The sequence below is a fragment of the Jaculus jaculus genome, chromosome 2 (assembly GCF_020740685.1).
Source record: "Jaculus jaculus isolate mJacJac1 chromosome 2, mJacJac1.mat.Y.cur, whole genome shotgun sequence".
NCBI classification, from domain to species: Eukaryota; Metazoa; Chordata; class Mammalia; order Rodentia; family Dipodidae; genus Jaculus; species Jaculus jaculus.
The window spans coordinates 101542406-101565781 of NC_059103.1; the positions used below are offsets into that span (position 1 = coordinate 101542406).

The 23376-nt window shown below is 38.6% G+C and overlaps 1 protein-coding gene across 2 annotated transcripts in view; it reads right to left on the bottom strand.

Annotated features, from left to right (window-relative positions):
• Window positions 1–23376, bottom strand: part of Nfkb1 (nuclear factor kappa B subunit 1) — a 125745-nt gene that overhangs the window by 94884 nt on the left and 7485 nt on the right. For both annotated transcript variants that reach the window (XM_045143005.1, XM_045143004.1), the window contains exons 2-3: window positions 5523–5572; window positions 1311–1386 (exon numbers count right to left, since the gene is read on the bottom strand). In XM_045143005.1, coding sequence (XP_044998940.1) covers window positions 1311–1386; window positions 5523–5558 — 112 coding nt within the window. In that variant the 5' untranslated portion in view covers window positions 5559–5572. The remainder of the gene's footprint in view (window positions 1–1310; window positions 1387–5522; window positions 5573–23376) is intronic.

Consider the following 23376-nt stretch of genomic DNA (forward strand, 5'->3'; position numbering starts at 1 on the left):
CTTCTGCTGGTGAACATAAACATGGAGTAGATTTGCTTTCAATCCACCTATGTACTTCTTTTATTCATTTATTTATTTATGAGAGAGAAAAAGAGCTAGGGCCTCCTGTTGCTACAAACACCAACTCCAAACACATGTGCCCCTTTGTCCATCTGGCTTTACATGGTACTGGGAATTGAGCCCAAGTCATTAGGCTTTGCAAGTAAGCACCTTTAACCACTAAGCCATCTCTTTAGCCATGCCCCCTTGACCTATGTACATCTAAAAGTGCTAAAGAAATACATGTAGAAAAACTGTCTGCTTGCCAGGTGTGGTGGCACATGCCTTTAATCCCAGTACTTGGGAGGCAGAGGTAGGAAGATCACCATGAGTTTGAGGCCACCCTGAGACTACAGAGTGAGTTGCAGGTCAGCCTGGGCTACAGCAAAAACCTACCTTGAAAAACAAAACAAACCTACCCTGAGACTTTGTAGTGAGTTCCAGATCAGCCTGGGCTAGAGCAAGACCCTACCTTGAAAAACCAAGAACAAAACACCCCCCCCCCCACACACACACAATCTAAGACAAGCAATTCCATAGTAAACAAAACCGTTATTGGCCACTTTAGTGAATACTACACTTTGTGTTATATGTAGTCTTCAAAATTTGTACAGCATTGCTTTTAAAGAAGGAGGGTTACAGCAAAACAGTGAAAAGAGCATCACACCAAGGTTTCAAACAAGCCACTGACAGTCTAAATGAATTGAATTTGTTGTTGTATATACAAAGTTAAAACAATTTATATATTCATACAATTAGTGGAGTCATGTTAGAGAGAAGGATTATTATTCCAAGTTTTATCTGATTGATCACAATGCAAAGTTAAAAGCTTTTAAACTTTTTTCTACTGAGTTGAGTTTTATGGCTTTTGTGCAGTTTTTGAGAGTCTTGCATCCTGGGTGGCACCAAACAGGGCCTTTGACAAATGTTTTGGAAGAGAACTGAGAAGTCAACAGAACCATGTGTGAGCCTGGGATAAAGCGGAGATGAGGTAGAAAAGATCTCAAGGGGTAGTGAGATGGGAGAAAAGGAATGTCCTTACACTGGGTGGGTGAAGAGATTTTGAGTGGTTCCAGCAGATAACTGCAGTTACGGGTGTTAATACAATGAGTGAGTAAGGTGAAACATTTGCGTTTTGAATACTGAAAGACTGGTTTTTAAAACATAGATCACCATGTTCATTCTATGGACATCAATGAGTTTAGAACAACCATAAACAAATCCCTACTTTGTTAAAAGTAAAAGCAAAATAACAGGGCAAGCTTTCTTACCTGTGGGCAGGGGCATCTCTGGGGGGTATAATTCTGTTTTAAATATTGAATGTGGTAAAGCATTCAAATGAAATATCTGTAAAGAAGGAAATTTAAATATTAATAATTGCTTTTCTAATGTTTTATTTAAAAGTGAAGCCAGAACACCTAAAAATTAATCACAAGAATGGAAACGAAAGACAAAAACCTAAAAACAGGACTTCTGAAATGAAGATTCTGAAACACCTGTAAGACAGAGTTAAGCTCTTGGGTATGGTACTTTTGTCTTGAAGGGTTCTGAGATGAACAACCTAGCTACACAGTCCCCTGAGGAAAGGTTCTGGGGTCACCCACTTGCTAACAGTATCTTCAGGCCAACTGTTTGCTCAGCACAAAGTGGATACTTATAAGATTTGTTGAATGAATGATTTGAAGCTTGTAGTCTCTTAGGAATATAATGAACTAAGCCTAGAAATCTGTGTCTTTATGGTAGATGTATTCCTAATGGAGCCACCCAATTAACAGCCTCAAAGAATTATAGACAGCAGCTCTAGAGCAACTTACAGAATAACAAAAATACACTGGCGGGTGCTTGAGCACATAGCTCACTTTCTATCCATCTCTATTTCCTACTATGTAAAACACCTGGAACTTAGTGGGGAGGAGTGGTATGTCTACATTCAATATCCAGACCCTCTGAGTGCTGTCTTATATAGCAAAAGGGATTTTGTACATGTCATTAAGGTAAGAATATTAAATGACTTGAGTATCCTGAGTTATCCAGGTGGGCTAAATATGAGAGATTTAGTGAAGAATCAAAGTGAACTGTAGGAATATGACTACAGATGTGAGTGTCTGGAATAATGAGAGGGGTTTATAAGCCAAAGGACACAGAAAGTCTCTTGAAGCCCAAAAAGACCAGAAATCAGAGTCACCAGGAGTAAAACTCTGTCCACAATTGGATTTTGGAGTTCTGACATCTGGACTACAGAAGAAATGATCTGTTGTTCTAAGTCACAAGTTTTTGATACTTTGTAATAGCAGCAACACAAAGACCTCAGAGAACATTACAATAATAGACTTGAAATAGTTTTTGATGGAATTAAGCTCTAGTTTGATTACTATGGATTATTTTACAATATTTTTTCCTACATAATTCATTTAGACATTTGCATTTATATTGCTGAGCTTACTATTGGTTTTTCCCTAAGAGGGTCGTCCACTTGAAGTGTCTATGGACTGCACAGAAACCATATGCGTTCCACTTTTTCTGGTAAGTATGAGTATGCTGGCAATGAGGCAAGTTTTTAAGTAGCCAGTATTATAACCTGTCCATACCTGTGAATTACTGGAAATTCTTGGGAACCCAAGAACCTAATAGACCTACTTAAGTCAAGAAAAGGAAAAGTCATGTTTACATAAGGAACACTTCAGAACCAGTTGTGAGGTATGCAAATTTTCAATTGAGGAACAAAAACGTGCTATACTTCAATGCTTAAAAGTACAGCTCACTGATTCTCTTGTATGATGAAAATAAAATACAGGGATGAGAAAACACAGTATGCAAAAGTGAGCCCCACCTTTTACACGGTATTCCCCAGGCTTTGAGGAGAAAGGATGGCCTAGAGGAAAAGCATCTTGGGCTGGGCTGGAGAGATGGTTTAGTAGTTGAGGTGCTTTCCTGCAAAGCCTAAGGACTCAGATTTGATTCTCAAGGTCCCACATAAGCCAGATGTACAAGGTGACACATACATCTGGAGTTCACTTGCAGTGGCTGGAGGCCTTTGCATACCCATTCTCTCTCTCTCAAATAAATGAATAGCTTTTAAAAAATTAAAAAAAAAACCCAGCATCTAGTTTGCTGTGGTCCTGCAGGTGACTGGTGACTGCAGTGAGGACAGCGTCCTGAGAAGACAGACGCTGCTGTGCAGTGCTGGTGCCTACAAGGTCTGGTGGCAGGCCCTCTCCAGCATGTTACACTCAAACACTGAGGACGCTTCACCTCACATGTAAACCAGCCCACATCAACATCAAGCTCAAGACAAAAAAGAAAAGGAAAGAAAAGAAAGAGAGTAAGAAAGAAGCTTCAAGGACCTTTCCCCTCAAAAAAAAAAAAAAGGGAAATATCAGAATGTGCCCCACCCCCTTGCTGATAAGTTCAAAACTGACCACATAAGAAACTTTCAAAATGAATGTCTTCAGCAGATTTTACTCTAGTGTGGCATGAAAGACTGTCTCTGGTTAAGATTTCCTGTGTATAGACAGGAAAGCATGGTGTAAAACCAAACAGAAACATCTCTCAGGTTGGTTAGTTTGCTTTAATTGTTAGAAATAGCATATTAAAAGTGAAAGGTAAAACAAAGGCTTTTGATAATATGAGATGCCAAGCATATTTTATGCTGCAACCCCCAAAAATGTTCTTAGACTTATCCAATATCTCAATTTTACAAAGAAATTGGAAAAAAAACATTGCAAAAGCAATGACTACTCATTCCTTCCAAATCAGACGATCACACCACCTGCATGATTCACAATTGCTCTATGTCTACCTTATTACAGAAACATCACAGCCCTTGAAAATATATATTGACTTTATTGGTAGTATTGAGCAGACCTTCTTTAGGCATGACACTAGCTGAAAAACCCACTATTTTGGAAATAAAAAATGTATTTTGAAAGCCGGGTGTGGTGGTGCATGCCTTTAATCCCAGCACTTGGGAAGCAGAGGTAGGAGGATCACTGTGAGTTCGAGGCCACCCTGAGACAACATAGTGAATTTCAGGTCAGCCTGGGCTAGAGTGAGACTCTACCTTGAAAAAAATATATATGTATTTTGACATATACAAATAAAATGAATAAACCTAAAAAATTCACTTTTGGCTTTACTTTTTTCTGGCTGAGTCTTTGCATACATAACTTTTGGAAAGCTGTTATTTTAGATGTTTGCCACTAAAATTTGAATGTGAGATAATAATGAATGTTGTACCTGGGTAGGTTGCCATATAATGTTCCCTGCCATGTGTATCCCAGGAGACTTTGTATCTCGAGGCACAGCTTGGACTTATTCTGGAAAGTGCTCCCTAAACCTGCTTTCTCTCCAAGATATAACCTAGTGATCCTTCTCAACATTCTTCTGCTCCTATGTGCACACCATCACTACAGCATCTATCGCCATTTGGGAGCTAGTGTCTGTCCCTCCAATCAGAATGGCACCTTTCTGAAAAGAGTCTATGAATCTCTTGGTTTAGTCACCCCACTCTGTTAATGTTCTGTACATGTTGCCTCAACAAATCACTATAGAGCGAAGAGTTCTTAATACCTTAAATATTTAAAAATCATTATATTCATATTTTAATACTGTCATTATAATTGCTCTAGAGCCTAAGAATGGCTTCAAGTAGTTCTATACATATGTTTTATATGGAGAGAGAGAAGAGAAAAAACATTAATGACAGTGTGAATTTGTTAGTCTAACATTTCTATGGATTTAGAATTTTTTAAACAGCTAAAAGAGGGGAAAGATATAGGTATTTCCTCATAAGTATTAATATACTAATAAAACAAGCAGTTTTGTGCTCCCAAAGCATGCCCTTAACCATGGATGATAGTGACTTTAACTATGTTTTCCTTAATTTTTTTAAAAAAGTCTTCATACCTGTGTAAATGCAAACTTTGCCTATACAAGTTAAGAAGTCACACTGGATGAGTGTGGGTCATAAACCCAGGACTTGTGAGAAGACACAGAAGGAGAGGTTCACAGAATGATATGGAAGACTCCCAGGCTGAGGGTACAACCACAGGGGCTGTGACTGAAGTGATGCAACTGCAAGCCAAGGCATGTCAAAGCTGTCAGCAATACCAGCAGCTGTGAGAGAGGCAGGAACGGACTCTCCTCAGAACCGCCAGAAGGATCCACCAGCGCCTCATCAGTGACGTGATTTTTAACTTCTAGACGCTGGAATTGTGAAAGTGTACTTCTACTGTTTCCAGCCACCAGATTCATAATAATTTTTACATTAACCCTAGGAAACCAACACAGTGGCTATCATTGGACCTATGACACAATTTTATGCAAAAATATGTATAAAGAGGGCCAAGGAAAACTGAAAGAACTTAATTAAATTTTTACCAATGCCAGAGCATTCCAGATATTAGTGAATAGTATTGCTTCTGTGTATTTTAAAATCTGAATACATTTAATAAAATTGAGAATGATTATATCATAATACTTACTTGTCCAGCCCCTCCATATGGACCATCTTCTGCCATCCTGGCGCGGTACACTAAAATAAAACAAAACAGAACTGTAACACTGGAATGAACCTTAAAAATCCTATCACCAGGCTGGAGAGATGGCTCACTCATTAACATACTTGCCTGCAAAGCCTAAGGACACAGGTTTAATTCTTCAGTATCCATGTAAAGCCAGATACATACTACGGCACATGCAGCTAGAGTTCATTTGTTGCAGTGGCTAGAGGCCCTGGCATGCCCATTCACATTCTCTCCCCACCCCCCTCTCTCTTTCACTCACTCTGTCTCAAATATATAAATAAATATAAAATATTTTAAAATCTCATCACCTTGGAATTTATTCAGGGATAAATGGAATTATTCCATAAACAGATAAGAACCCTTTTTAAGGGCTTTAGAAGGAGGGTGTGCTATAGTTCCTCTTTGTAATTTACATTTAACAGCAGGGAGATTGCATAATCAAGGAATTACCACTTACGTATGAGCCAAAACCCTCCCACTAAGCTCAGTGTCCTTAGTTTGGTACAGCTGGTCTTAGCCTCTGTGTAAAAATCACTCCCAGATGGATACTTGAGGCCAATTCTTTTTAATCACTCTGTAAAACTCAAGGACCTACAGTCTTATCCCTTGGGTATATTACTTCCTAGCCCTCAGGAAGTCTGATGTTCTTTTGACTGTCTCCCTATGTTCTGAGAGCTGCTGAAACAGTGAAGTTCAAGTGGTCCAGCACTGTTTTGCACAACACAAGGCAGATGGCCACAGGATGCCAGCCTCTGTTCTCTTGCAAAGCCTGCTGAAGCCAGCCATTCTGTCATGGTCCAAGTGGAGTAGAAACTCTTAACTTACAAAAATACTAAAATAAGAACCTGATGATCAAGGCTATAGTCTCAGATTTATTGAACTGTAGCCAGATATGAATAGATTGCAGGCCCTGAAAAATGTTAAGAACTAGTTCGTTGTACCTAAAATCACATATTGTGTGGGACTGATTTGCTTAAGAAATACCTTTCTTACTATTTTAAATATGTTAATTTTATTTAGACCAAATTTCAGTTATATTACATAAAAATGCAAATTTCCTTTAATAGTCCAGGTTATAAGCAATTATTTCCTGAGGCAAATTTGCAGTTTTATGCCATAAAGTCTGTGAAGCCCAGGAGGAGCTCAGGTTGCCTTGGACTGTGCATTCCACAACAACCGAGTGGGCCCTGCTCAGCTGGGGTTGCCCCACACTTCCCTGAGTTGGAGAAAGACATTTTACTAAAAGCTCACCAGGGAAGGTGAGAGATATTGTGTGCTGCTCTTAGGTTTGGGCTTAAAGTCCTTGACAAGCTTCCTCTGAGTTTTGTTTTCCTCCCCCACTGCCCACTGAATAAAACCCAGATGTGGAGAAGACCTGGCTTCTGTTACATAGTGTTGAGGAAGAGCTTAAGGGATGGCAGGTACGTAAAAGAGATAGAACCCGGATCCATGGCAATGCCAGCAGGACTGCTCTGATCATCCTGCAGCTCATCCTCCTATCACTGGAAGGAAGAAAGAGACCTCTTTGTTCTTTAACGAAAAGCCCTGTCAAGTATCTTGCTAAAACAGTTTAACCCTCCCGCCAATGAAAATATCACCTAATATTCCAGCAAGCACAAAACCTCAAAAGAGAAGCTGGATTCCAGTGAAAGCTGCTGACTGATGGAGGGCAAGGAAGCCTCCCAAGATGCCCCAGGACACAGAAGTCTTGGCAGTAACAAATGGGAAAAGAGCAGCTGCGAGTCCTGTGGAGCATAAAGCTCATGCAGGTTTGCAGGGCAATATTTGCTTCAAACAGGAAACCCTTGATTGAAAATATCCAAACAGCTACAATTAAACATTTATTTAAAACAACTAGATAAAAAAACAAAAACAAAGTTGACTTGATGTAGCTAAGAGGAATTAAGTCATTCAGAATTCAAGAGTTCTGCCACTTTTGGGTGTGTGGGCTTGGATGGCAAGCAGACTTGGAGTGGCCTCTGTTTCTGCACCTGTACGATGAAAGCGTTGGGTGGCATGGACTTCTGAGTAGGGCACAGCGTTGTTGCACTTAGAATACTAGTTAGCTACCAAGTGCCGGTTTGAAGAACACAGTCTTCAAGTCATAACATTCTTTGGTAAGCTTGGATTCTTACATGTATTTTTCATGTGCAGGGTTCCTATAGTACCTTATTTTTAGATGTATTTATAAGTGTATATCTTTATTAAATAATCATTAGTATAATTACCAACTACATGAAAACTAGTTTATAGAAAGCCACATAGGGCTAGTACCATTTTCACCAATCTAGATGAAAACCCTTATCTTTAGTCCAACAGGGGAGCCCAGATATCCATGGAAACATTTATTAAACATTCTTTTCACTTTGGTTTTCAGTTTTCTGGGTAACATACTGATTATTTCAAAACAACCTGATCCACAGATTTCAAAAACAGAGGTGACATCATTGTTATATTAAAAATCATTCAATATCTGTATTGTCAATGGTTATGTAGTAAAACTATAGATGGATTCTAATTGTTTAAGTATATGTAATTATGGTAAAAGTAACTTGAACAACTCTGCTAAATTTACTTTACTTGAATGGATGCAAGTTTATCACCATGATCCCTATTCTAGATAAAGTGCTAAGGAAGATCACTCCACCACAGATGTGGGACAAACCATCAGACTAAACAGCCTTCTTCTATGACTCAGATTTCTACACTTACACATGTTAAAAAGCAGTTTATCAAACCCAACAGAAGCCCAGAGGACATCTGAGTGACTGTTGGAAGTTACTGAAGAGGTGATAAGAGTACCATAGGGTGATGTCAATGCTAATTCTTAATTTAAAAATAAAATGTCAAAAGAAACCAAGAGTTGTTTGGAAAGGATGAATCACTGAGTAATATTTGCATTAGCTGCAAAAGCAGGTTTTAGTTCTAAAATGTTGAAATGCCAGCTATGCCTTTGGAATAAAGGACTAGAAAAGGGCAGGGAAAGCCCCTTTCGGGCCACTGCTCCCCCAGCCCTTCCCCTCACTTTCCTCTTGCTCATGTCTGTGCTTTTGAGGAAGAACCTGGAAACAGAAAGGGTCAAAGACTGGATCTAATCTCGCCATCTCTCTCCAAAAGTGAGGGTTTTAGAAAAGTTTTTATATCATGGAGAGAGACACACCAAGTGTAGTAGGATAGCAACAAATAAAATATCCAGCCAATTTTTTTTCATGTGTAAAGCAAATAATATTACAACCAGCCTAGTTTTGAGTGTGCAATACATTCTAAGACCTGTTATCTCCTGCATGTCTGTGGCAGTCCTCTCACTCATAATAAAGCTGACCACACAAGCTTCTTGGTGAAGGCAGCCAACTGAGTGAATTACATTCTAAGCAATGGGGTGAAATGCTAATGGATGGAGTTGGGGGACATATCTGTCTTTGCAAATCAGACACTTTTAGGATCAGATATACTGATAGTTTTGTAAGAAATATATACTTTCTATTCTATTAAATTTTATTAATGTTTTTCAAATCCATGCAGGATCACAATTAACAACTTAAACAAGAATGTCAGGTGCCATTCAGAGGGTATACTTGGAATCACAGATGAGGAATCTCTGTTTTAAGACTTTATTCAGCTTCAACAGGCACCACTTAGGTATAATTTTAATAACTCATCTTATAGCAATAAGTATAAAACTACAGAAAAGGACTTTTCACAATGTTTCTGTGTTGGATAATAAATTATTAAAGAAAAACATGAAATATGCTGACACTTATTTCTATGGATTTTTTTGGAGAAAACATAATACAAGGGTAGTGCACACTGCATAGGGCATACAAAGGAGAGTTAACATTTGATTCAGCAGTCCCACTGTCAGGATTATCCAGCATGCAAAAACTGAATATAAGGATATTCATAGTAGCAAAAATCTAGAAATGATCTAAATGAGCTTTGATTACAGATTACTTATGTTATCCTCTACTTATAAGTTAAATATTATATAGCTGTTAAAAATAATTCAGATAGGTATTTACACCAACATGGAAACCTTCACTGTTATACATGTCTATATTTTAATTTTCTAACTTGATATAATTAGAAATATATACATATTTTGGTGTGTATATTTTTGTATACAAGTTCATGTGTGTGAATGTGGGCATGTACATATCATGTGTGGGTGTATGCACAGTGGTCAAAGGACAACTTTTGGGTGTTGGTCCTTGTCTTCCAATTTGTTTGAGGCAGGGTCTCTTGCTGTTCACAGCTCCATTCACCAGGCTAGCTAGTCTACAAGCTTCTGGCAGATTCTTCTGTCTCCCCTTTTGGTTTCTCACCTTAGATATTCAATGTCTAGCTTTATTTGGGTTCTGGGGAGTCTGAACTCATGCTTGCATAGCAATAATTTTATCTACTGAGCCATCTCTCCAGCCAGAAATGTATTTTTAGTGGGGGGAGGTGTGAAGAAAACTAAATAAAGCTGTGCTGAATTCAAAATAGCTTGACACTTTTGCACAATTCATGGCATACAGCAAATAAAACATGAAGCAAGTGTGAGCCAAAATTTCTAAGTACTCCTGGAATATTTTTTATGCCTAATACAATAGAAAAAAAAAATGGATCAGTGGTTAAAAGTTCCTGCAAAGCCTGACAACTTGGGTTTCAAACCACCCACATTAGCTGGACACAAAAAGTAGTGCAAGTGTCTGGCATTTGTTTGTTGTGGCAAGAGGTCCTGGCACACACATACACACACAAATAAAAACTTTAAAAAGGAACAAAAAATTGAGCACTCACAAGGTTGTTATTTACACCATTTTGATTAACATGCTATACTAGTGATGATGAAAATAAAATTGACAGTGGCTGGCATTTTTCAGAAGAGATGATTACTGAAAGCTTTTGAAAAGAAAACAGTATTTGTATTATGCCACTACATTTAGATTTGCATAAACTGATTTCCAAGTTTTTCATTTCTTTTTCTATTTTCAATATGGTTTCACTGGAATAATGTTACCGCCTGGTTAACCTAAGCACATTGTGCTCAGAACTAGCTAAGATGTCTGTTTGACACCAAAATGTCAATCTACCAGGAAGACCAAATGCAGATAACAGTCAGCTAGTTATGAAAGCTCATTAGTGAAAGATACATAGAAAATGTAACCATTTGATTAGACACTCTAACAAATAATGTGTTCTTATTAAATTATGGAAAGAGTAATTCAGGCAGCAAAATTCTCAGTATTCTGAGAAGGGTCAAGTATTGAATTTCTTTTGCATCCACATCTGTGGGTGACTCCTACCTTCATGTCTATATGGTTATGTGTCACTGCTGTATAATGTGTATGTATTTTACTCCAGGGGGAATGTGGCAATCTTCAGAGGCATTATGGGTCACCACAACTGGATGGATGACTCTGGTCCTATTTGCCTTCTGGTTGACAGTCCCCAACAACAGACTATCCCATTCTTAATGTCCACAGTGTGGAGGAGAAAGCCTAACAAGTGCTCTGGCATCAGGAGAGTGCTTACATAGGACAGAACTGAATTTCACTGCCCACTGCCCATGATAACAGAACAGAGCAAAGTGCTTCACACTCTCCCTTCTCCAATCCTGAGAAATCGTCCATGTGAGAAACAGGTTTGCTGAGTCTGACAGACCTTAGTTGTTTATCTGATGGCAGTCTATGGCTATTTCATTTGTGTAAGAAGTACATGTGATTTCTCTCTTAACAGTTAGTATTATTTATTTAATAAAGCATTCCTTGATCCTTCCAGGGTTAGGTACCTGTGTTGGGGAGTGGGAAGCTGCCTCCCATGATAACTGCTGATGTCTCTTTCCCTTCCGGAGGTTTCAGAGAGGATGGCAAGGAACAATCAGCCAAAATTGTCCACTCCTGCTTCCAGGTGAACTAGAGTGAGTGATTTTTGATTACAACAACATTATAAGGCTAAAGGATCTGTGGTGGCAGCATTGCAATCTGCCATGTTTTTAAAAAAATATTTTTCTTTATTTATGGGCAAGCAGTTAGATAGAGAGAAGATGGGCATGCCAGGGCCTCTAACCACTGCAAACAAACTCCAGATGCATGTGTCATTTCATGCATCTGGCTTTATGTGGGTACTGGGGAATCGAACTCTGATTGTAAGGCTTTGCAGGCAAGCACCTTAACCACTGTCAATCTCTCCAGCCCATGCAATCTGCCATTTTTGAGTATGGCATCCTACAAAGAGGCATGAGCAGGAATGTACCCACTGCTCCATGCAATGAGGAGTCTGTCCCATAGGAATGTGGGCACATCTCCCTAGTAAACATGCTCTCCTCCCTTGCTTCAAGCAATGAGCCTTTTGTTTATTCTTCAATCTCCACTGTGTTTCCTTATAGTAGCATAATAGAAAACCAGATTAGGATCCCAACAATGCATGAAATACCAATGAGTTACTCACAAGGCAATCCAAATGTTAAAGTAAGAATACACTGTTAATTCAAATGAATCTTATTTTTTTCCCCTTTGGTAAATTTCAAATGATAGAATAAAAAGATTTTCCCTGAAATATGCCAGTAGAAAAGAAGCATCCTGCTGGCATGATAAAAGCATGAATATATTTTAAAACTAAAATGTGATGTCTTTAAAGGGCTGTAGAGATGGCTTAGTGGTTAACACACTTGCCTATGAAGCCAAAGTACCCAGATTTGATTCCCATGTACCCACATAAAGCCAGATTCATAAGGCAGCACATGCATCTGGAGTTTGTTTCTAGTGGCTAGAGGCCCTGGCATGCCCATTCTCTCTCTGCGTCTCTTTCTCTCAAATGAAATATTAACATGTGTTTAAAGTGCATCTTTTGTGGCTGCCAGGAGAGGGTATGTGGCAGCTTCCACAGTATGTGTGTGCCCATGCTCTATGTCATGGGTAAAGTGTGTTTGAAATGATACTGAAATGCTTTCATTCCTTTAACAACTAGTCATTCATTAGAAAACAGTTTACCTACTATGTGTCATTTCCAAAAACATAAAAATATACAATAACAGAGTCCCTGTTGTCACAGAGTTTATAGCTGTAGTAGAATGAAAACAACAGTCACAAATTTTCTATACTCTATTCAACAAAAGGAAAAATTCCATTTCTCCATGCCCTAAGTCTTGGCACACCTGTAAAAGTTCTGACCAACAGGAGGTAGAGGTCAAGAACAGAGGTTTCAGTAAGCCTTACAATAACCATTCTTTCTCTCCTGGAAAGAAAACGTCTGGGCCAGTCCAATGGAAGGTGAAAGACCAAATGGAGCAAAGAAGGATAGGCCTAGTCAAGCCTCCCTTAGCTGAAAGTGCAGCAACTGAGTAACTGAATGGCTTTACAGGTTAGTCCAGACAGATCACCACACAATCCACAGGCTTGCAGGAAATAAGGCATGCTTGTTTCCACTTGCTCTGAGGTGATTGTGTGTGTGTGTGTGTGTGTGTGTGTGTGTGTGTGTGTGTGTGTAGCAAAAGCTAACTAATCCAACAGTTTAGTAAATATAGTCAAACAATGCAAACTGGTAAGTATCATAGGCAACTGGAAGGTATGTGGGGCATAGGTGAGTTATCTTGGTAATTCAGTACAGTAATGTTAATTAAGCTCCTAGTCAGACCCCCTCCTTACACTCATTTTACTCTTTTGGCTTAATGAATTTCCAGTGAATAAAAGAAACAATGAATTATAAACTCTAAATTAGAACTGTTAAAACTTTCAAAGTGCAAATATTAATAAGTCACTGTTAGCTTTAAGTAATGACACCATTATAAAACAACTTAATGATATCTGAAATCCTTTCACCTCTTTGATGTTTACAGCTCATTTATCATTCCTGGCTCAATAAAATCCATTCTTGACCTTTTAATTTCTGCAAATATGTATTTCTTAGATGTAGCCAGTCCACAACATTTCTTGACTTTTTTCTTCATGTTTTTTGTATCTGCCCTCTTTTCCCATTTCCACTGTCATGCCCAAGCTCAGGCCTTTACAGCTTCACTCTGAATGACACTTACCCGCCTTTCCACTGTTCTCCCTCAAGGCACTGTTTCTTCCTGCTTAACTATCTTTCAGATCATGGCCATTTTATTTACAAGATAAAGTCCAAAGAGCTCAACTGCTTAGCATGCTATTATATCAAATTACATTATATATTTTAGTCATAAGCATATGACTATTACTATGTTACAACCCAAACACTTTACTGTAGGCAAACTGGTCATTCAAAAATGTCTTACTCATTTCCAGCTTGTGTATCTGTTCACAATATGCTCTACACCTTGACATGTCACCTTCCATAAGGATTACTCACTCTTCAGAGTTGTACTTCAATCTTTAAAAAAAAAAAAAAAATCTGTCTTTTCCCTGATAGCCCTAAAATCCAGATAAGGTTGTGTTCTGGTGATTTTATACTCGACAATGCACTATTTCTATTGCAACTTACTTTAATCTATATTTTCACAATCTTAAACAAATGAATGGCTAGAAAACAGAGATGAAAGTTTTGCTTTGTTTTGGTGTCCAAATTAGTAGACACCAGTTACTTTTTATTGATACTGCATATCTGTAAGAAGGATTGTAATATCCAATGTAAAATTCCTGGTTTTAGTGATGCAATAAGAACCATTATTTATGGGCTGGAGGGATGGCTTAATGGTTAAGCATTTGCCTGCAAAGCCAAAGAACCCAGGTTTGATTCCCCAGGATGCACATTAGGCAGATGCACAAGGGGGTGCACCCATCTAGAGTTCATTGGCAGTGGCTGGAGGCCCCGTGCGCCCATTCTCTCTCTCCCTCTTTCTCTGTCTTATAAACAAATAAATAAATTGTTAAATAAAAGAACCATTATCTACCTTGTCTTCTGCCAAATTCAGCTGTGAAACTACAAAAACTTACAGTAATAGTTTAAGACACTAAATGGCAGATATCACAGGCTGAAAAAAATGAGGTAAGCTTCAAATTCACCCTCATGTCACAAGGAAGTAGAGCCTAATACAGAGTCTCAATGGGCAGTGCACAGACACACTGCATCTGTGTCATCCAGGTTGAAGGACAACACTGAACAATAAGCATTCAGTTTATGGCCCAGAAGGACCAACAATGAGAGTCAGGAACACACCTTACAAGAAGGGCTACTCTAAATCTCTCTTAATAAAGTAAAGTGATCCAACAGTAAATTTATTGCCTACTACCACAAAACTCAACTCTGTGTAAAATGAGACAAAATATAAGCTCTGTACAGTATGACATCCACAATGTACCATAAAATAATGAAGCCTACACAGAAACAGGAACTTGTGACTCAGAAAAAATAAAAACAAAAAGGAAATTATCAAGCAATGACTTTAAAGCAATAATAGCAGTATTCCAAGAATGTAAAGGAAAAGATGGATATAATAATGAACAGATAGAGAATCTCAGGATCAATATGTGAACTTTTTTTATCCTAAAGAGAATCACGTGCAAATTTTAGAACTGAAATGAAATTTCATCAGATGGATGTATCAGTACACTGAACATCAGAGAAGAAAGGTCAACAAATGAAAAGGAAGATCATCCAACCCTATTCAAACTGAAGGTAAAAAGAAGTGAATTTAACTTCAGGGATCTACAATCATTCCAAGCAGCTTACCTATTTATAACTTAAGAATCCCAGAGAAAAAGAAAAGTTACAGAAACAGTTATAGAAATAATGATTAAAATTTTCAAACATTTGGGACTCTCAAATACCTCCATGTTAGACAAAGACAAAAACATACTTAGGCATATTATGGACAAATTGTTGCAGTCAGGTTTGCATTGCTGGTGAAATCATCCAACCAAGAGCAGCTTGTGGGAGAAAGAGGTTTATTTTGGCTTACAGGCTTGAGGGGAACCTCCATTACGGCTGGGGAAAATGATGGCATGAGCAGAGGGTAGACATCACTCCCTGGCCCACATAAGGTAGACAACAGGAACAGGAGAGTGTGCCAGACATTGGCTTGGGGAAACTGGCTACAACACCCATAAGCCCACCCCCAACAATACATTCTCCTCCAGCAGTCCTTAATTCCCAAATCTTCATCAGCTGGGAACCTAGCACTCAGAACACCCAAGTTTATAGGGGACCCCTGAATCAAACCACCACACAAACCAATACTAAGTTGTAAAAGCCCAGAGCACCAACGAGTAAGAAAGTACATGTGACATCGAGAAGACAAATAAACATGAATGGTGGCTTATCATAAGAAACAGCACAAGCTAGGTGCTGAATGAAGAAAAAATATCACCTAGATGATTACATAATTAAATATATTATTTAAAATTGACATTTTCCAATAAAGAGCTGAGAGCATTCATTACTATCGGAACTGATAAAGGGAAATGATAGCAGGTAGAGACTTGGATCTACAGGAAAACAGCGAAAAGCCCTAAAAGCATAAGGCTCTGGATTCTTGCTTCTGAGTTTTTAAAACATGTAACTAGCTGTTAAAAATAAAACAATTCAATATACTTTGGATTTCACAGCATATATGGAAGCAAAGGGCATAATAACAATAACACAAAAGAAGGAAGAGAGCAAACAGCCAAGTTTCCACATTATATATCAATGCTGTCATCGTAGACTCAAGATGCATGCTATAATATCTAAACCATCCATTTTAGAAAATAATCAGTGGAGGAGATAAAATGAAGTATTAAAATTCTATACTTGTTAGAGTCAAAGGAGAGGAATAAGAGACAAAATAAGAGGCTGGAGAGATGGCTCAACAATTAAGGCATTTGCCTACAGAACCTAACAACCTGGATTCTATTGCCTAGTACCCACATAAAGCCAGATGTACAAAGTAGCACATCTATCTGGAGTTCATTTGCAGTAGCTCGAGAAACTGGCATGGCCATTCTCTCTCTCTCTCTCTCTCTCTCTCTCCCTCCTTGCAAACAAATAAATAAAATATTAAAAAGAAAGAGGAAATTAGAATAAAGAAGAGGGGGCATAAATAAGGTAACAATTAACATGAGATTTTAACTGAACTTATCAATAAAGGTATTAATGGAAATGAAATAAAATGACCTACATAAAGCAGAGTTGTCAAACTGGGTTTAAAAATTGAGATCCAGGAAAGTTCTTAAAAAAAATTTTTTTTAATCCATTTTTATTTGAGAGTGACAGAGAGAGGAAGAGGCAGAGAGAGAGAGAGAGAGAGGGGGTGGGGAGGGAATGGGAACGAACTCCAGACACATGCGCCCCCTTGTGCATCTGGCGAACGTGGGTCCTGGGAAACTGAGCCTCGAACCGGGGTCCTTAAGCTTCATAGGCAAGTGCTTTACTGCTAAGCCATCTCTCCAGCCCCAAGAAAGTTCTTTTCATAAGAATGTGCACTTAAATATTCAAGACAGTTTTTTTTTTTTTAATGTGTGGGCTGGAGAGATGGCTTAGTGGTTAAGGCACTTGCCTGCAAAGCCAAAGGACTCAGTTTCAATTCCCCAGGACCCACGTAAGCCAGAGGCACATGGTGGCACATGCATCTGGAGTTTGTTTGCAGTGCCTGGAGGCCCTGGTAAGCTTATTCTCTCTCTCCCCTCTCTCTTTCTCTCAAGTAAATAAATAAAATAAAATAATTCTCAAAAAAGTGTGTGTGTGTGCACGTGCATGTATGTACGTGGAGGTTGGAAGACAGTTTCTGGTATTGTTCCTTGTAAGGAGCCACCAAACCTGCTTTTTTAAAATGTATGTTCTGGGGTTCTGAACTCAAGTCCTTATGCTTCCCTTGCAAGCACTTCACCAACTAAGCCATTTCCCCAACTTCTAAAGGCACAAATAATTTAAAACATAAGGCTGGAACATTATGCTAGCCACACCCTGAAAATACTAAGTAAAGAAAATCAGGCTATACTATAATACAGGGAAAGCAGACTTCAAGGGAAGAAATATTACGAAGGACAGTCAATTCATCAAGGAGTAACAATGATTTTGTTTTGTTTGAGACAAGGTCTCAGTTATGTAGCCCTGGCTGGCCTCAGATTCCTGGCCATCCTTCCACCTCAGGATTTTGAGTGCTGGCATTATAGTTGTTGACCACCATGTCCAGCCAGGAGCAATGATCTTAATGCATATTTGCCTATCAACAGTGTATAAAAACACAGGAACAAAAAGGGGCAGAGCTAAAAGGAAGAAACTGATAAACTCATAGTTACGATCGTGGCCTTTCCCCCACCTCTTTTTTGCAGGTGTATATGTTTGGGCATGTGTGTTTCCGGGTACAGGTGCAGTATGTGTGTGCAGGTCAAGGCCATTAGTCAATGTTGTGTGTCTTCCCTCACTCTCCTCCTTATTTTCTGAGATAGGGTTTCCCACTGAATCTAGAGCTCACCAATTGAGCTATACTGAAGCAGATGACAAGCTTTAGGGATTCTCTGGATCCCTCTCTTTGCCTCCCCAGTACTGGGATTATAGGCATGTGCCGCCAAACCTGGCTTTTCCATGGGCACTGAGGATCTGGACACAGGTTCCCATGCTTGCAAGTACTTTACCCACTGAGATATCTCCTCAGCTCATAGTTGAGGTTTTCAATACTCTTTTCTCAGTGCTGTATATAAACTGATAGACTATGAACAATTTCTTAATTTGTTGCTGTAACAGAATATTCAAGAGTGGTAAATTTTTAAGGAACAGAAATTTACTTCTCCCAGCTCTAGAGGTTGGAAGCCCAAGATCAAAGTACCAGTATTTGGTGTGGGTGAGAGTTGCATCTTCCCGAGGAGAAACACCACTCACATGGTGGCAGGCCAAGGAGCAAGAAGGAACCCCTTTCTTCAAGTTCTTTTATTCACAAAGGAAGGAGCCCTGGGGGCTTAATCACCTTGTAAGGCCCTGCCTCTTCACACCATCATACTGGCCATTAGGTTTCAACTCCTGAATTTTGTAGGAGATACATGTTTTAAACCGCAGCAGTATGCACATAAAAGACTTAGGAACAACTCTATTCATCAAACAAGCTTCAGGCATGTGGGGTACACTGCACCCCTAACTGCAGAATGGACATTCTGTTTGTGTATACATGAGCATCCACTGACAGGCCATGTGCCAGGCCACGAAAGAAGTCTCAATGAATTTTAGGAGAAGCATGTAAAATTTATGTCATTGTCTAGAAAAGTGTTCCCCAGCTGGTCATATGTTGAAGGGTTGATCACTGGAAGAAGGTGGTGTCATTGGGAAGAGGTAGAGCTTACTGGGAAATCTTGAGGTCATTTGGGGAATGCTATTGAAGGAGATCAGAGGGCCCAAACCACTTCTCACTTCCGTTATGCTTCTTGGCTGCTGAAGTAAATGGTTTTGCTGTACCAAGCCCTTGTACCATGATAAACTGCCTTGCAAGGAACCCAAAAAATGAGCTACTCAACTACAGACTGCAATCTCCAAGACTGTAAAGTAAACCTTTTTCCTTTTAAGTTAATTATCTAAGGCATTTCACTATATTGACAGAAAGCTGACTGTATTAGTACATAACCTAAATATAGTGAAATTAAATCAGAAACCTGTAACAAAGATATTAATAAAACCCTCAAGTATATGTAGTTAAACAATGGTGGGGAGAGGAGTGCCTCAGAACCAATAAAACAAAATAAACATAACCTCATTCCCCTGTCTCAAAGAAATATCTAGATTCTTGCTGTATCATGTCCATTGTAACCACAGGGGACAGGGATTTTCTTAGCAAGGTGATTAGAATGCATTCCAACATGGTCCATAGGAAACAAATCTTTGCCTATGGTTATCTTTTTAGTCACAGCCAACTAAACATTCACAGGATCAAAAAGATGTTTTGGACACTTTTTAATCACACTTCAATTAAGTGTCATTTATATCAAATGAAAGATTCCATTCTAAGTAAAATTTATTTTTATTAATAGTATAGACTATGACCAATCCTGCTGAGAACAAATGTATGGAGTTAAAAGTTCTCTAAGTACTACAATCAAATAGAAACTGGTGTTATAATCAAAGCCAGCTCTGAGCTAGTCCTGCCTGGCTGTTCTCATAAACAACTCGGAGCCTTTGCTCATCCGACTTTGTTCTGTCTGTCTGCTTCCCATTTCTACAAATGCTACAGCTCTCTTCTCTGAAAACAGAGTATGACAGGATTAACTTTTGATGTCTGGTCTTACCTTGAGAACACTTTATAGGGTTTATATTTCCAGACTGAGGGGGAGGAAGATTTCATGGTTATCAATTATGGATATGTATTTTCTTTTGTTTGAATATAGAGAAACTGATCTAGTTGTAAGGACATCAAATGAGCTGACTTATTTTGAATTTTCACTTTATTAATCCTCAAAATCCCACAAAACATGTATTTTCTGTTTGTTTTTTGTTGTTGTTTTGTGCTGTGCTAAAGACTAGATCTGTGGTCTTGTAGGCATGCTCCACCACTGACCTATCTCCAGCCCCTTGTCCTTTGTCTTAAAGGACAAGGATTCATCATGTGAACCAGCAGTGTTGGTTCCATGGATATGGCTATTGCCAGCCAGGAGGGAGGAAGGTGCACTCACAGATAAGACCTTCCAAGTATGCACACAAAAAAACGCAATGTTTTGTAAGCAACAAGTTTAGGACTTACAGAATTCTTCCAGCCTAGTAGTATAAAGCCCTTAATGAACTAAGCACCCTTTATAAACCTCTATTACTTTGTACACCACAAATACCTACATTTATAACTTGTCAACTGCATTATAATAAACTAGAGGAAAGAAGGAAAAAATATATATATTTTTTCGTTTTTCAAGATAGGGTCTCACTCTAGCCCAAGCTGACCTGGAATTCACAATAGTGTCTCAGGGTGGCCTTGAACTCACAGCAATCCTCCTACCTCGGCCTCCCGAGTGCTGGGATTAAAGGCGTGTGCCACCATGCTCGGTGGGAAAAATAATTTTAACACGATTACTGCACAAAGGTGGAAGCATTTATACAAAGAAGCTAAGGGTCCCCTTTCCTCACTCCTACAAACCTCTAACCCTGCTTTTGAGAAAAACTGGCTTTAAAACTTCTTTTTGGTTCGCCTGGTGGTCCTGTTAATATCTCTAGTAAATGCTTATTTTTTTCTGAGTGGATCTATTGATTTTAGACATTGCATTCATTCCTTTCATGACAGATAGGGATTCAGCTTATACTCCTACCATTTTCTATCCTTCCTCTTCCAAATGTTTATGAATTTAGAATTCAAATATTTTGATATTCAACTTCTGTTTTCAAATTTGCCATCAATTTCTTTGAAGAAATCAAATTGCATGAAACAAGATAAAACCCCAGAAACATATGGTGTCAGGAAGAAACTAGATTGGGACCATAATATGATTCATTGTCCATAGGACAGATAGTTCCTCATATCATCACACTAAAATAGGCTTTACACCTACTCAGTCATTTTCCTTTTGTTGATATCTACATAGCAAGAAAACAGAAAGTCTTCTAATTAATGCAATAACATGAAAAAACTATTTTAGACATAGATGTTCATTTAGTCTAACCCTTGCATTTATTTATTTTTACAGAGAAAAGACAAAGCTAATAAAGTTAATTAACTTGCTGAGAGCCACCAGCTTAATGAGAGTACAATTTCCTAATATTTTGTTTAGTTACTTACTCATTCAGCAAACATGCAGGGCGCTGTGCAAATAAAAGGGAAATTAGGTAAACCCTTGCCCTTTTAATGTCTCATTTTTAGAACACTTAAGAAGTCAAGCGCTCACAGAAGGGGCAATATAGCTCCTTATGGAGATGCTGAAGTGGGCAGAAGACAAAGAGTTAGTAATGGAGACGAGACTAGCTGATAGACAGGCCTCAAGGCTAAGTGGTCAGTAGGACGGACAGAAGGAAAAGGGCCTCCTCACATAGAAGGGCATATGCAAATACATTCACAATGAGGAAGCATGGTGGAGAAGGAACTGAATGTTGCTATGGATGACAGAACGGGGGGATGGGTGAGGATTTAAGGTGAGGTGTGGAAGGGTCAGCTATGGCCACACCCCTGGTTCACTTTAGAAATGGAAAGAGATTGGCATGTCCAGGCATGACTTTAGAAAGTGGACTGTTATGCTGCAGCGAAGGAGACCACAGTGCATTAGAAAAGCTTCTGGCCGGGGAGGCTGATTTGACAGACTGGTGACCTACTGAAGGGGAAAGTGAATGCTAGGAAGGAACGGCTATTAGACTGCCAGTGTGGGAAACTGCTGAAGTGTTGAAGGCCTGCGTGGGTTAGCAACTGCACTTCCTCTTGTGAGGAGGCAACCACTGGGAAGAGAGGTGATGAGAAATTCTACACTGGCATAATGATGGGGCATCTGTGGTGATACTGATGTGTACAAGAGTGGCCACACTCTTTCAATTTAACAGATAATTGGTAAATATAGCACAGTTATCTAAAACATCATTTACCTATTTCAAAATAGGATAAACTACCCCTGAAAACAACCTGGACAGACTCCTACTTGGCTATTATTACAGACTTTCTAAAGGAAATGGGATGTTTTTTTCCCATCCATCATAAAAAGAACCATAATTACATAGGAAATGACTAGTTGTGTGGTGTTCTTAAATAATCAGGAAATATTTAAATGATCCTGAGTGCTCACTAAAATTTACTTAAATGTCTTCAGCAGTAAATTGGGTAAATAAGTGGAGACAAACTATAAAGATATTATGCCAAATGAGTACTATAATACAGAACTGAAGTTTGTCAGATACCCTGCTTTATATCTGAATTTCCCAGGTGTGTGGATGTATACTTAGAATATTGTTTTAGAATATGGGGAAACTTCCTTCTTTCTCTTTTCTTTTTTGTAGTGCTAGGGATGTACCCAGGATCTTCTGACTGTAAGCAAATACTGACTACTGAGCTACATCCCATGTCCCACTATTTTCAATTGCTCAGCAATAGGATAACTACCATGAGATGCTTAAGAAAACACTACTTACAGGCAACTGTGCTCCTTAAATCATGACCTCCCCTTCCTCAGCCATGAGACACAAACTTTACCAACTTCCCTAGGATCTGATCCACTTTCTAGTTTATTATTAACTTATTTCCACACTCAAGATTTAATTTTCTTTACAGAAGACTTTCCCCCTAAACCTTTATATATGCTTCCACTGTCTTGTGCTTTGACCATAATGTTTCAAGACTCTTAAGTTTGAATGCACACACACCTTCACATATACTGCTCATATACTTTAATATGTATTAGAAGGATAATAAATGAAAGAACTTTTTATTTTTTATAGAATTGATTAAATATTAGGTTCATTTTAATCCATCTCCTCTATAAAGTCTTTCACAGGCTTTCTGGTTGGTTTGAAATGAGCAGTTTGAGTGCATTTAAAAAAAAAGACTTAAGCCCAGAAAGCCAAGTGCCACATGTTCTCTCTCATATATGGTTCCTAGCTACAGATGATTGGGCTTCTGCGTGAGAAGGAAAATACTTAGTAGCAGAGGCCAGTAAGTTAAAAAGGAGATATAAAGGGAAGAGAAAGGAAGGGAGGAGGGTACTTAATAGGTTGATATTACATATATTACATATATGTAAGTACAATGATTGAGATGGGGAGGTAATATGATGGAGAATGGAATTTCAAAGGGGAAAGTGTCGGGGGGGAGGGAGGGATTTTTTTTTATAATCATGGAAAATGTTAATAAAAATTAAAAAATAAAACTAAATAAATAAAGACTTGTTTACTTCCTAGATTTTGTTTTTGTTTACAGTCCTGATTTTATATAAAACCCTGGTGTTATTTATTCCTGGCACTTTCCTAAATAGCTAAAACAACAAAAAAAATT